We start from the raw sequence: 14,762 nt of genomic DNA on the forward strand, positions 1-14,762 counted from the left end.
ACTAGTAATTTTTATATAAACGCCTCAAGGAGTTCATGGAATGAAACTGATGAAAATGTCTTATAATAATAAAAAGAAAAAGCAAACAACATTAGCAATGTTAAACAAACAGAAGAATAATACATTTCTTGAAAGCATATTACAAATGTGTGTGGAATTTTTTCAACATACACACACCCAACAAATACATATGCATAAACAAAATCAAACTGGTTAAGTCCACAAACATCTACAGAAATTTTAACAGCAACACAATTACACTTCCATCAAATTCTGGGTGATGATAGCTCCTTGTTCTGTCCTGTTCCAAGCAATCATAGAAAATACATTGCAAAAGCAAGAAATGATTGTTATTGTACAAATGTTAGCAAAACAGAGCAGAAAAATGAAAACAAAGTTCAAGTGGATTACTTGAAAATATTTCTACAAAAAAAAAACAATACAAAATTTAAACTACAGTAATATTTCTGAAGAACATGTAAAGATTTTAAGTCTAAAGCTGGGCATTTTTAAAGGCATTCAGGCATTCTTCGGTTCAGTGAAACATCACCATACCAACTTGGAAGTCAATAAAACTAAGACTCCTAGATCATATAAATGCTACTTATGAAAAAGAAACAGACACTTAAGTCAGAAGAGGAAGGTAACAATGTCCAATCAACTGGTCTTCAATTTATTTTTCATGTTCTGCATTTTAAATTTCTGTTGCACACAACTTAACAAAGGCTATTTCAGCTCCCAGTTAACATTTTGCTTTAGCTTGCATCTCACATCACTAACAAAGACACTCTTCTCTTTCCCTTGTCTTTGTAAGTAAGGAGTACTGTGGTTGCCTCAAACTCATGGAAATACAACTGCATTATTTGTTCTTGACATGGCATAGTACTACCTCACAAACAAGCACATGACATGTTGTGCAGAACTGTTGTGCAGACTTCTTAGCGTATTCAAACTGATTTTTCTGTTCAATATGGCATTAGGTTTTTTCTTGTGCTAGAATAAGAACAATCTCTTCTGCACTATAGCACTGCTTGTAATAACATCACATTTAGGATATTTAGATGAGGGCTCATACGTGCAAGGAATGTTTCAAAACAGAAAGTGCATCCTACACACCTGGGTGGGTGAAGAAAGACATCAAAATGCATTTTATTTCCATTTTTCTTCTGTATTGTCCACAATACATTAGGGGGAAAAAAAGCTACAGATAAGCCCCAAATATTAATTACATATATAAGCACTTAAGAATTTATTTACATTTACAGTAAAGCACTTTCACACTATAAGACTAACACAGAGGACACTAATCATGAATCAGCATGAGAATCAGATCCACACAATTCAGGAAAAAACAGCTACTAGAATGAAGATGCTACACCACTATAAAAAAAAAAAAAAGAAAGAAAAAAGAAAAAGAAGAAAAAAACAGTCAATAGTATTACCCTCACATAGAGACGGCTATACTGAAGTCCTCACCAGGTAAAGGTAAGTGACAAAAATAATCAAATTTTTTCTAAAACTTTACTCAGCAGACAGGAAAAAAAATGAAAGTGCAATGTTTTAATGTATTTTTCTGAACTCCTTATAATTTTTATGACAAACTCACAGAACAGTGGAAACTAGAACATAAATTTCAACCCCAGACTAAATGCATTGTTTGTGACTGAAATGTTATTTGACCATTTTCCCACCCACCCTATTCACTATTCATGCCCACATTAAAGCTCATTGACTCAGGAAATCACTAAACTAGTACAAGAGACAGCTTTTGTAATTTTTCTTTTAAGTAATTATTGCTAGGAAATATTCATTTCCTTAAAAGGATGTCAAATATATTTATCTTGTTTAAAGATAGCTACACATAGAATTACAAGACATAAAAAGCAAATAAGTAGAGTATGCAATATAGATCACCAAACTAGTGGCAGTGTATTCTAACAAGGTTTGTAACAGTTCTGCTTTCTCCTAATGACTTCAAAATGTATATGAAATAACTCAAAACTGTACTTCTATCCATATGTGAACTTCTTACAAATTCAATAATCCAGTTTTCATAATCATTTCTTAAATATTACATATTTCTTAAATACTATATTAGTTATTCTATATTGTGCCTGGTGTATTCAAGTCAATCAAACGCATTAATGGCATTTTACTTTTGAATGTTATCATTTTAATTAAAGAAAATTCTGAAGAGAAACTATAATCCAAAGCATATTAAGTAACCAAATCAGTCTTATCTAGCCTACTTTTATTTTTGGATTGCAGCAAATCTCATAATTTAAAATATCCAAAGCTGGACTAATCAAAGCAAATGGTAAAAAAAAAAAAAAAAAAAAAAAAAAAAAAAAAGTAAGAAGTAGCACAATCACTTCTTTAAAATCAGAACAGAATTTTAATTCTCTAACAGAGCAATGCAAACGTCAGAAAAGTTATGTCAGAAACATTCTGGTAAAGAGCTGCTGACCTCAAATTTCATCTTTTTATCTTTACCTTGAAACACAAAGATTTTTGTAGTCTTATGTGATGTTATATATGAATATCTTGTATCTGATCCTTCCACACCTCTATGAATACCTAAATCAAATCCAACTTAGGTTAAGATTGCTGCCTGCAAATCTATGGTTTGTGAGGATCACTGTTTTGCAATACACTGGCACAGATTTAATTTCTCTGAGGACTATAGTCAACAGCTTAATCTCTTAAAATGAACCAAATTCAAAGGCGGTTGTAGCCCACACTTCCTTAGGTTGCTCACCTTCTATAACCTACAAAGTTTACTGAGTACCTGTTTCTGATGTTCATCCTCCAATTTCCAAAACTGCTCCTTCCCGTCAGAACCTGTATGTCAATCTGCAGTTTGCACTAGTTATATTACTTGAGCAACTGTCTGACATTTAGCATTGCCTGGCTTGTTATTGAGATTCAACCTCCTTGCAAGGACCTAGAGCCCAAGCACAGAGCAGTTGAATCACACTGGAGAAACAACACTTTTGGCAATATTATCTGTGGAAATCCAAGCAAATATAAATACCACCTGATAAGGAAAACACAGACAAATCAAAAAAAAAAAAAAAAAAAAAGTTTTACCTGCACTATGCCATATGAGCTCACTGGAACACACAAGAGACAGCGAGTTAGCTACCATGCCAAGCTTCTTCCCCAAACAGCGTACAGCCAGAGGGTTTTCTATGCTACCTTATGTTAATAGCCTCTCACATTGTATGCATATTTATAGGTCATTTTCCCCCTCGTTTTTAGATGCCCAACCCATTAATTCTACTTTTTATAGGTTTCTTACCTACCCTGTCTTTGCAATCATCAGCATTAATGTCAATTAGTTTCTATGGAGTTTTTACGGTACTATTGCGGTTGTACTGTTTATTGTTGTTATGCCTTCATCTGCTAATTGTGTTACATTTTTCACATTTTTCTCTAATAAACATCCTACAATTATCCATTACTCAAAATTACATTTGCTGATAGACACAGAAATCCAAATTTACAAGCCTGAGCAAATTGTTTAGACATCAATTTTGTAACTTGCAGCTGTCTAATTTGTGGCCTCACAGTCCTCCTATTATTCACTCAAGCCAAACCGTGTCAAATTTGGGCTTTTTAGACCTAATATGCTAGGACTTTTTAAAAAGAGACCATTAAATGTGCTGGTACATTACTTGCATTATTAATACTGAAAGATGAAAACACTTAAATTATGCAGACAAAATATCATTTTTCAGGTCTTTCGGGAACCTATTCCCTCACAGGAATTTTAGGTGTAATGGATTACCACTTAATGCCTTATCAAGCATCTAGTTTTCCAGTCAGCACCTAAGTAGACACAAAACTTTGCTATACTACATTTGTTGGATTCAGTAAAATTCACTATCATGAATTTGAAATGACCATATAGTTTGGATAACAAGACAAGAAGAAGCTAGGAGGAGAAAAAAAAAGTAATCTGCTGTCCAAAGCAAGCCATTTCCCATCATACAACACAATCCACATAGATTATAACCAAAAAAAAAAACAAACAAGAAAGTCATGTGGAGTGCTTTTTTTTGTTGTTAACTAACATCAGGATTTTCTTTGTTGTAAAACAATTTTTTTTTGTTATTCTTTTTAGATGAGAGATGGGTAAATCCCAATCTGATATAAAACAACACAACTTTATCTCATTACTACTGGAGAAAGGAGTTATCTTTAAATTTCAAATCTGCTTGCTCTAGCCCCTTTGAGATATTTATTTGCTCTTCCCAGAAAAAAAAAAAAAAATCCAGTCAGGACACAGGTCTACAAGGACAGCGTTATTATAGCATGTAAACACCTCCATGCCAAGTCTCCATTTGTCTCAAAATAAAGGTGTAGTCTAACGTGCTCTGTTTTTGCTTATGTCCAGAAAGAAACATGTATGGGTCATCTAAAGCAAAACATTACATTTTATCAGTCCTATGTCCAGGTGTGCTTTTTTAGTGTAAAATTCGCTGCTCAAATTTAGAAGCTGTCTTTGTTTTTGAATGCCCTTCATATTCTGTGTCTCAGTCAGTACAACAGTTGTGGTATTTTCTCTGGATTTTTCTTCAAGAGTACATTACTGGAATATGTTCATTTTTTACATCATTTTTTTTAAGCTATTATATTTATAGAATTCATAAGTCGTTTTAAATAATCAAGTTACCTTCAAAGTCTAAAGATACATGACATTTGCAAATATACTGATATCTAAAGCTCACTGTTTAAAATGTCATTGTAGCACTTTCTTTTTATATCAGTTGTACAAATCACTTTTCAGGTTTTCATTCAATTGAAAGTTCAAGTCAGGTCCAATAATCAACATACTTATTTTCTGCTGATTTAAACATAAAAAACAGACTTCCAAAAATCTCCTTATGGCATTTTATTTTTAATTACGATGATGATGGACTGAATTTGAAGTTTTCAGTCAGGAATATCTCCTATCTGTGACTAAAGAATGTAAAATAAGGTTTCTACTCCCCCACAATCTCCATCTGGATGTTAATTTTAGCCCTAAACAACCACTTTTATTGCATCAAGCTCTCATTTTCCATTAAAAGGTCAAACTCACAACTGAAATTAGCAACAAATGTTAATTTCATTTAAGTACTTTTAATAGCAATTGTCGTTAAAAAGGAAGAGCTCATTTGCAAAATATAGCTACACTTGCAAGTATATACAAAACCAAACATCAAAAGTTGACGTAAAATAAATGTAAGAGGAGAATGTTTTAGTCAGAAAGAAAAAGAATCGTGCTTTCTGTTTCTCAAACTAAGAACTTACCATATTGAGACACAAAAATTATAATTTGGATGAAATCTAGCACACTCAAAATGAAATAATTATGTGTTCATAACGAGGAATCAGTTTACCATCTAACTACAGGATACTTGTATTTAGAGACATACAGTGAGTGCACATGACCTCTGGGGAGGTGACAAACTACAGATAGATTTGAACCTTTCAAAGTTTTTTTTTTTTTAAACTAGCCAAGAGTTACTTTTTATCATTAACCATGTCACACATTTCTGCAATCTAAGTTTGAATTTACATTATGTGATTCATATTCAGTCCTGTAACATCGCTCAAAACAGTCCCAATGTTCAAGGATGAGTGCAGAATAAACAATTGTGCAAATCAGTTGTGACAAATACAGGGCCAACCCCACTCATTTCACCAATTCAAACAGATTTTATGATCCTTGCAATGCTTACTTCATAAATCAAGAATATAAGAATTGTTATCACTAACCCCCAAACCTGGATTTATAACAAATAAATGTTCTAAATATAAAACATTAATGCTAATTTTTGAAAAAATAAATTACATTCATTAATGTGAAGGCATTTTTGTTTCTGCTTTTGATTCTGATAATTTAAAACTAAATAGTCATTTCAATTAAAATGGTTTTGTTTTCCTTTTTAAAGAAAGGCCGTTTAAAATCCTACTAGCACTGACATATTTCAGATCTTGTAATGTTCAATGTTTGCTCATGTTTCCTTCTGCTCCTGAATATGTGTGTAAGTTATTTTGATGTAATGAATCTAAGAGCCTGACAAACAGATTTTACTCACATGCAAGATCAACACACAGTGTCCAGAAAGAAGCCTTCTTTAATTCATCATAAACATAAATACTAACTCTTCCTTTGCCATTTGGCAAAAACCTTGTTATTACTTTGACCATAAAACAAAAGAAAACAAAAACAAACAAACAAAAAAACTCTACACATTTATATTAATATATTTTTTATATCATTGTACAGATCCAAGGTTGTTATAGGCAATGAAAAATGGAATGTACAGGTTTTCAATAATAGAAAGTGAATCATATTGCATTGTTAAGAGATAAAAGAGATAAAAATAATGAACTCACAAATAGTCCCTTTAAAAGTCCCATTAGTAGAAATAATAACTGTGATTAAGAAGCAAGTCTTTAGCCTTACCCAATAGGCCTTGAAACAATAATTTCAACTTGAGGTTCTGACTTTGATTCTAAAATAATGTTGTAAACTTCTTCATTTGTAGCTCCAGGCAAGGGTTTACCATTCCATTCTAGAACTTCATCCCCTTGAATTTAAAGATAATTTTATTTAATTTCAATATTATTTTGCAAACAAGCACAAAACATTTATGAAAACTATATAGCTAAGTTACATTGCTCAAAATGAATTTTAAAACTGTGCTGAAAATCAAAAATGGTTTTTGAGACACTATCAAGGCTCCTTTCACAATTTGTACACAAAACCATATTAAGGAAACCACTTGTACAAACTTATTATGTACTTCAGAGATAATACAGCACCTGTTACTCTGCTATGAAATTAAAGAGTCTCTTTAAAAGACCTTTTATTAGCTAGCAGTAATAAACTTTGAAAATAAACAATAAAAGGGTTAATCTTCAAAACCTGAAAAATATAAACATCTAATGTTAAACTTCTAAAAATCATGGTTTTTCATTACAATTTATATGTATACTGTGCATTTTGATTTCTCAATGAAAAGGAGAGTCTTCACTGTCTGTATCCAATGAACCAAGAATAAAAGCAGGGAATGAGTCACTACCTTCTGAGGATGTTAGAGGGGGGAAAGAAAACAAAGACGATGTGAAAGTCATTTAGATGACTTTTCAGCTTGCCATTTCCAGAATTTTGATAGTATGTACGTTTCATTGCACTTTGACATTACTATAAAAAGATAATAGTCTTTAATTATAATTTCTAAAGAAAGATAAACAACTAAACTGAAGGAACCATAAGGTAAAGTTTACACTCTCATATCCCATCCTATGCAGCAGTCAGAACCCTGCAACCATTATCTGATGCCACAAATAAATTTATTTTCTTTATTGACAACGATTTTGTGTTTGTCAGTCAGTAACAATCCTTCAGCTGCTGGCTTTGCTCCTGTCTGAGATCTAGGTCAAATGGTAAACTTGTGCTTGTTAATAAACCAAGTAAAACTATCCTAACTGAACTCCTAACTACCAAAACACAGAGCTACAACTTCTGTTTATGTTCAATGATTGTCATTCTGTTTTTCTGAACAGCCCCTGTTTTGGTATTTTAAGAAAGGACTCCACAAAAGATCTCACTAGCTTTCAAAGCATTTTGTCATTCTTTAAAACATAAGGGCTTCCTAATGAAAGACTTAATCAATGCTTGCTGAGATAAGTTTAATTTTCTACTACGTTGCTTAGCTGAAACTGATTTAAATACTTTGTATATTCATTACATAATCTTGCCTAGGGGGGAATGTAAGTAAATACATAAGAATAGATTTACTAGGAATTTAAAAAAAATAAAATCCATATAACTCCATAAAACCACAGTCAATTTCTTCTGAAATTCTGATTGTATTCACAGAATCACAGAATCGTCTAGGTTGGAAGAGACCTCCAAAATCATCTAGTCCAACCTCAGCCCTAACACTAACAACTCCGGGAAACGGTGTCAAAAGCCTTACTGAAGTCAAGGTAGATCACATCCACAGCCTTCCCCTCATCCACCAAGCGTGTCACTTGGTCATAGAAGGAGATCAGGTTCGTCAAAGCAGGACCTACCTTTCATAAACCCATGCTGACTGGGCCTGATCGCCTGGTTGCCCTGCAAGTGCCGCGTGATGACCCTCAAGATAATCTGCTCCATGAGCTTCCCTGGCACTGAGGTCAAACTGACAGGCCTATAGTTCCCCGGGTCTACCCTCCGGCCCTTCTTGTAGATGGGCGTCACATTTGCTAGCCGCCAGTCAACTGGGACCTCCCCTGATAGCCAGGACTGCCGATAATTAATGGAAAGCGGCTTGTAAACTAAGATGATTTTTTTCCCCGAAAATAAAATCTCATTTCTTCACAGATAATTCGCTTAATTTACAAAAACACCTCAGGCATTCAAAGGAGCAAGGTCTGGCCAGCTTTCCAATAGTTATAACTTAACAGCAAAAACCAACAGAGACAGATAGATTTGCAACACTAAAAATCACATGATTTAAACTTAATTTACACAGCAACCAATTGATCACATTTTGAAGGCATGGAACAAAAAAACACCATGCAGATATTCAAAATTTGGACATAATGCAAAACCCAGCTTGACACAGCCCAAGGCAGCCTGCTCTAGCTGGCCCTCCTCAAGTAGCGGTGTTGGACTAGCCATCTCCAGAGGTCCTCTGTGATCCTGTGATCCACTGCTCCAGATTCAGGTGAGACGAGCTCCCTGGTCCTAAGTCCTACTGCAGTAGCTCAGAGTTGCAAGTCAGTCAATACAGAGGCTGTTAGACTCCTTACACTGTAGATGTTTAGGATAACCAAAATATCTGGACAAAGCTAGCTGACAGAACATACATGACACCTGCACCTTTGTGGAGTCACTTCTGCAAGTATACACCAGGCCTCTAGATACTAATAACAAGCCTCTAGATACTAATGTTAATGCATCCTGCATTCCACCCCCACCTCTTGATGCAGAGATACCAGATTTCCAGAATTATGCTGCACGTCTCTCAATTTTCTTATATTTAATTCTAAAATATACCTCAGATTGGAAGACATTTCTGGAGGTCAGCTAGTTCCAACCCTTGCTCGAAGTAGGAGCAACTTCAAAGGATAGACCAGGCTGCTCAGAGACTTGACCAGCTGAGATTTGAGTATCTCCAAGGAAGCATACCCAACAACTCCTCTGGGCAACCTGTTCCAGGACCTTGCTATTCTCACTAAGAAGAAAAGTTTTCACCATCCAAATATTCTTCGTTCCAATTTGTGTATGTTGCTTCCTGTGTGATCACTGTACACCTCTGAGAACAGTCTGGCTCTTTGTCCTTACTACTTCCCATTAGCCAGGTAAAAAATGGAATTAAACCCTTTCCATCGTCTTCTCTCAGCTTCTTCTTGTACGCCATAGACTTCAGACTCCAACTTCCTCTGCCCAGCCTGGTCCAGTTTGTCAGTCTCCTTCTTGTATAGAGGAGCCAAACTGGACACAATATTCCAGATACAACCTCATAAGCACAGAATAGAGGGCAACAACCTCCACCAGCTGGCTACAGTCCTGCTAATACAGTCCCATACATGCTTGGCATGCTTTGTTGCAAGGACGTATTTCTGACTTTTGTTCCACTGACTGTCCTCCAGCACATCCAGATGCTTTTCTGTCAAGCCGTTTTGTAGCTGGTTTGCCCCTAGTGCTTATTGTTGCATAGGGTTATTCTGTTCCTGATGCCAAACTTCATATTTGTCTTTGGCAAAATTTATGAGGTTTGTGTAATTACTCAGAAATTTATGAACTACACAAATTCTGAAGGCTTTTGAGAAAGGTGAAAAAATGTGTTTTCCTGGAAGAATGGACTCATCCATGCCTTTTTTGTGTGTGTTCTAGTCCTATACAATAAAATGAATAGAAAACATGGGCAAAACTACGTACTTCTGCTTAGCCAGTCCTCTGAATTTATTTTGACCCTAAAAATATTGTTCAGAGTTTTAAAACAGCTTTGACTTAAAAACTAACCTAGTCCAAACATTAAAAATGAGACATTTCAGCCCAGACACTTCAAGATTAGTGAAGTGAATGTAATTTTCTATAATTATAATCTGCAGTTAAAATCTATAAACAATTTTAATAAGTAGTGCTATCAACACCCGATTTATCAACTTGAAAAAATAAGTAACAAATGCCAAGACATTTCTACTTCCTTATTACTATTTGCTTCATGCAATTATCCTAAATTCAAAAAAGTTTTCATCAGAGTTTTTGGATTCCTAAGAAGGTGTTGTATAGAATTTTGTTTGCTAAGGTAGCACTTGGAAAGCATTTGTTTAGGACTGTGATAAAATATAAACCACTAAAAAGTAATTTAGAAAACTGACTGCCATGCATAGTTCTTGCTTCATTTAGAAATAAAGCTTGAAAAGTGTCAACAGTGCAGCCACTTATTTGCAAGTGCACTATATAAATCTCATATACACTAGATACTTTAGGATCATTTTCTTGGGCTCTTTCCCATTTTTACTTGTAACAATTCATACTGAAAGAAGTACTAATAGTGTCTATTGTGTACACAATGTATCACCCTTCAGGTGACAATGTAGTGTGAGTAAAATAACTGTAGTGAGTTTTGTTTGACACAATGAATTAGTTTTATAGTATGCTTATGTTGCTTCTATAGAGTGTAACAAGCAGCTCCTGAGATACCAAGCAAAAATGCACCAGTGACATTCAAGCCTGACACTTCAGCACTGATGGGAGTGTCTTGTATTTTGTTCACATATTCAAGCCATTGGAGTTAATAATAAATGAGAAATGTAGGCAACTGTAGCATTCCATAGTAACAAAGAAGTATTTTTTTATATTTACAAAATATTAGCATATCACATGAGTGATGTTAACATGAATTAGCAGGCACATTACAAGAAGCTATAATTACAAGACAATATATTTTGTATGTAACTGATTGATTTACCTGCTCTGAGATGCCCCACCACATCAGCCAAGCTACCTTTTTTCACTTTGGTAATGAAGGCACCAAGTCGTCCTAATTCTGTCATTTTTCCTCCAACAACCTGGATGATCATATATTTGTGAGTTTTCATGCCGTAAACCAGACATTATATCAAGCATAAATATATAGCCAGATTAGTTTTCACATTACTTTTTTAACAAAACATAAATTGTTCATAGGCAAATCTATCGTCAATTTAGTCTTCACAGAGGCTAAAAGAAAAACTTAGAGATACAAAAAGGCCAGGCTGATTATCTAATGCAGCTTGCTAAGCATCTAAATTTGTTGCAGAAAGAGGATTTCTTAATAAATGATCAAGAAAACATAATTTTTACAAATAGATGTCTGTCTTGTGCCTAACTTTAAATTGGAAGTGAACATCAAACCAAAGGTATTAAAATTTCCAAAATGCCATTAGTGCAACAGTTATATACTTATTTAATACACTACTATGAAACACATGCAAGTAGTTCACAGGAACATTGCTACAGCTAAAAACCTGGCCCTCTCATACAAGTACATGACAGTACAAAAAAGAAACTCCTGGCTTCTATTAAACAGAACAGAATAGAGCATTGAATGGGATTTTGTTTTAAAGCAGATATGATACACAGATGGTTAAAAATAGGGGAAAAAAAGGTGCGCTCAGAAGATTAATATAAAATATAAAACAAACAAACAAACAAAAAGTAGCCTTGCTGACTAACTATCCTCTCTACCTATCTCACTCTCTTAAGTCAGTTCTTTTTATATAATATCCTGGGCCAAGATTTATGGAACAGTGGGGCAGTGGTTCATTGGGTATTATTTCTTCATGTTGCCATCATGTTTACTAATTTAAAACTAATTTTAATTAAAAAATAAATACAGTTTTAATACAGATCCATACACAAGCAGATCCAAAAGCCTACCTGCCAACAAGGTTGTCACAAGAGGATTTGCTACATTTATCAGTGTGTTACCTAGAGCTGTGTTCATATCATACAAAACTGAGACTCAAAAAATCAGAAAGAAGCTCTCCAATCTATGTTTCCTACTGGGGTTTAATTTTTTTTCTAAGATATTAAAAAAAAACAGTATTGTTGCTTCCAGCAAAAAAATCAGCCTTGTGCTGCAGACTACAAGACATTTAGATGAGATGTTCTGATATTCTGTATTCCCACCCTACACTACTTCACCTTGAGGTGCGTAAGTGGAGTGTGCTCTTACCCAGGACATGCCATTACAAAGTTCACAGGGGTCTCTCCTGACATAACTCCCACCATGATGAGCAGAACCAACAACCCACACTACATGTAAGGGCTTGAATTACCAGACAACTATATGCAAGAAGAGGTTGACTTCAGTGTCACTGCCCTTTGAAGCTGACTTAGTCCTAAGTGGATGGGAATGTTTCACATTTTCTATTGTTTCTCTTGCTCTCAGTGGGAAGAGGAAGAAATCAAAATTAATTTTCTCAGTTCTTTTTGGAGCTCCACATAGTTAAAACATACATGAATTGGCACACTGTACTCTTCAGCAGTCTCTAGAACTATTCCTTTTAAGTGTCATGACAATTTAGGGATGATAACCTAGATGTCCACTACAAAACGAGCAATTTAGGAATTTAAATGAATTGGACCATGTCTCCCATAATGTCTTAATTTACAGGCACTGAATTAACTGGAATTACCTTTAATACAATCTCTGCTATGCTTTATTTTTCTTTTTTTTTTGTGTGTGTAAATATTTAATGTCATTGTACACAATTTCTGTTTCCGAATAGCTGTGTGGATTTTGAACACTGACTTTGTAAACATTTGCGTCCGGATGACATTTATTTATGTGGACTATGAGACAGGTTTCTTGGCTGAAATGCAAGCAGTAGAGCTAGAAAAGGCAGAACTCCTTTAATGCATTTAAATATACAGTATATGTCTTGCAGACAGGAAGCTGAATAAACATAAATTTTTAATCAAAATGGTTCAGTCATTGGTCATGGATGAGTGGAAGACATGCACAGAAGGATTAAATATATTTACATTCATAATTTATACAGATAACTTCCAAAACTTACTAAAAGTGAGGAATACATTTTTGTCAAATGACCATATACTTGGAGAGTCCTCTGATTTATGTTAGGCTTCTACATAATCAGGTCAGTGGAAATTTCATTCGTTTACCACATGAACCATGTAATACTTACTTTTAGCCCCAGTAATGCACCTGATTCTTTTGGCATGGTTGTTCTCTTGTTAAGAATAACACGCCCAATTAAGCGATCTCCCTCTTTAGAAGGCTGCCACGTTACTGGATGCTATTGAAAAGACAAGCAGTGGGAAGAAAAACGTTTTCCTGTATTCAGATGCATACCTATAAACTTGTAAAATTTCTGAATCATTACATCATAGATATTGTAACAGAACTTTCTAGTATCGTATCATGTCTGTAGGGCTCTGGCTTCATTAAATATTTATGCCTGCTGTAAAAAAATCTCAGCACTAAGCCTGCAGGTAGATTTCTAATAGAATTAAAAGTTTAATACAATTAAACATTTAAAACACAACCTAATTACTAAAATTAAACATTAACTTTTAATTCCAGGACATTGAAAACTGTATTTATAAATTATGTTCTTCAGAATAGCATATGTTATAGAGCTCTGTCATATAGGTTCATTATATAATAAAAGCCAAATGATCCTTTCCCATTCCAATTCAGCAGAAAAGAAAAAAAAATCTACTAATCTCTCCTGGAGCAATATTACATTCACAGCTTCTTTTCTGGTGTGAAACTGATATGACAAAATCTAGTATCAGGTCTATAAAAGAATTAAATTCATATTAAAATTCAGGTAACTTTACTAGTATAGATTTTGATTAAAATATCCTCTGATTTTGATTTCCATGATCCACTAAGCCAAAATTTCATATAAATTATACAGACCTTTTTTTGTAAAAAAATTTCTATAGCGAACTGAAATTATCAGCAAACGTTTTAATTCATGAAGCTTTTTTTCCCTATTCTTCCCTATTTTTTTCCCTATTTCTTACCGAACTAATAGGGGATGTCTCCCTGCTGTGCCACGTGGCAGGATCCAGCCAGTAATAATCCAAGTCACCTGGAAGAATATGAATAGAAAGAAATGTGTAATCTCTCAAACAGAGAAAGACATATGTGTGACTAGTTCCACATGCATGAATTTTAATAGCTTGCAATGGCTTGATGAAGCTAATAAAAACCTGTATTATGATTTAAATCAACTTAAGCATATCAATTTGAAAACAATATAGACTAATAATATAAAAACGAAAATACATAACAATACAATTATTTGGACCTCTTGTTTTCCACACTTCATGACTAGTTGTACACTCCAGCTGTTTTTCACTTTGCCCAGTTGTCTTCCAAGAAGGGACCCCAAAGCACTGCATTCACAGCCCTCCTCCTCCCACATCTCCATAATAAACACAAAGAACCACAGCTAATGATGACACTAGAGTGAATACTCCACAAAATGGGAACTTGGCTACAGTTAAGGACAGGACAGTAAACCACACTGAAGAATCTGCAAAGCAGTTAATCAGTACAACCGGTACAGACAGAGGGGCCCAGGAGCTGAAGAAGGGTAATACGGCACAGCTTACCAGGCACAACAGCCACACAAAAAGAGCAAATAGTGTCAACAGCAACTATGAACTCACAATCTTTCATTTTGCTTGTGACAAACATAGAGTACGCACATCAAGAATAAAACCCTGGATTATGGTGGTCTGG

General features: G+C 34.5%; 1 protein-coding gene across 44 annotated transcripts in view; it reads right to left on the reverse strand.

Annotated features, from left to right (window-relative positions):
- Positions 1-14,762, reverse strand: part of RIMS1 (regulating synaptic membrane exocytosis 1) — a 318,536-nt gene that overhangs the window by 131,435 nt on the left and 172,339 nt on the right. For all 44 annotated transcript variants that reach the window (XR_010830508.1, XR_010830507.1, XR_010830509.1 and 41 more), the window contains 4 exons: positions 14,039-14,106; positions 13,192-13,302; positions 10,968-11,067; positions 6,461-6,584 (listed from right to left, as the gene is read on the reverse strand). Coding sequence is in view for 41 of the 44 variants with exons in the window: in XM_048077390.2 (XP_047933347.1) it covers positions 6,461-6,584; positions 10,968-11,067; positions 13,192-13,302; positions 14,039-14,106 (403 nt within the window). In the remaining 3 variants the exon portion in view is untranslated. The remainder of the gene's footprint in view (positions 1-6,460; positions 6,585-10,967; positions 11,068-13,191; positions 13,303-14,038; positions 14,107-14,762) is intronic.

Source organism: Anser cygnoides, chromosome 3 (assembly GCF_040182565.1).
Source record: "Anser cygnoides isolate HZ-2024a breed goose chromosome 3, Taihu_goose_T2T_genome, whole genome shotgun sequence".
Taxonomy (NCBI): Eukaryota; Metazoa; Chordata; class Aves; order Anseriformes; family Anatidae; genus Anser; species Anser cygnoides.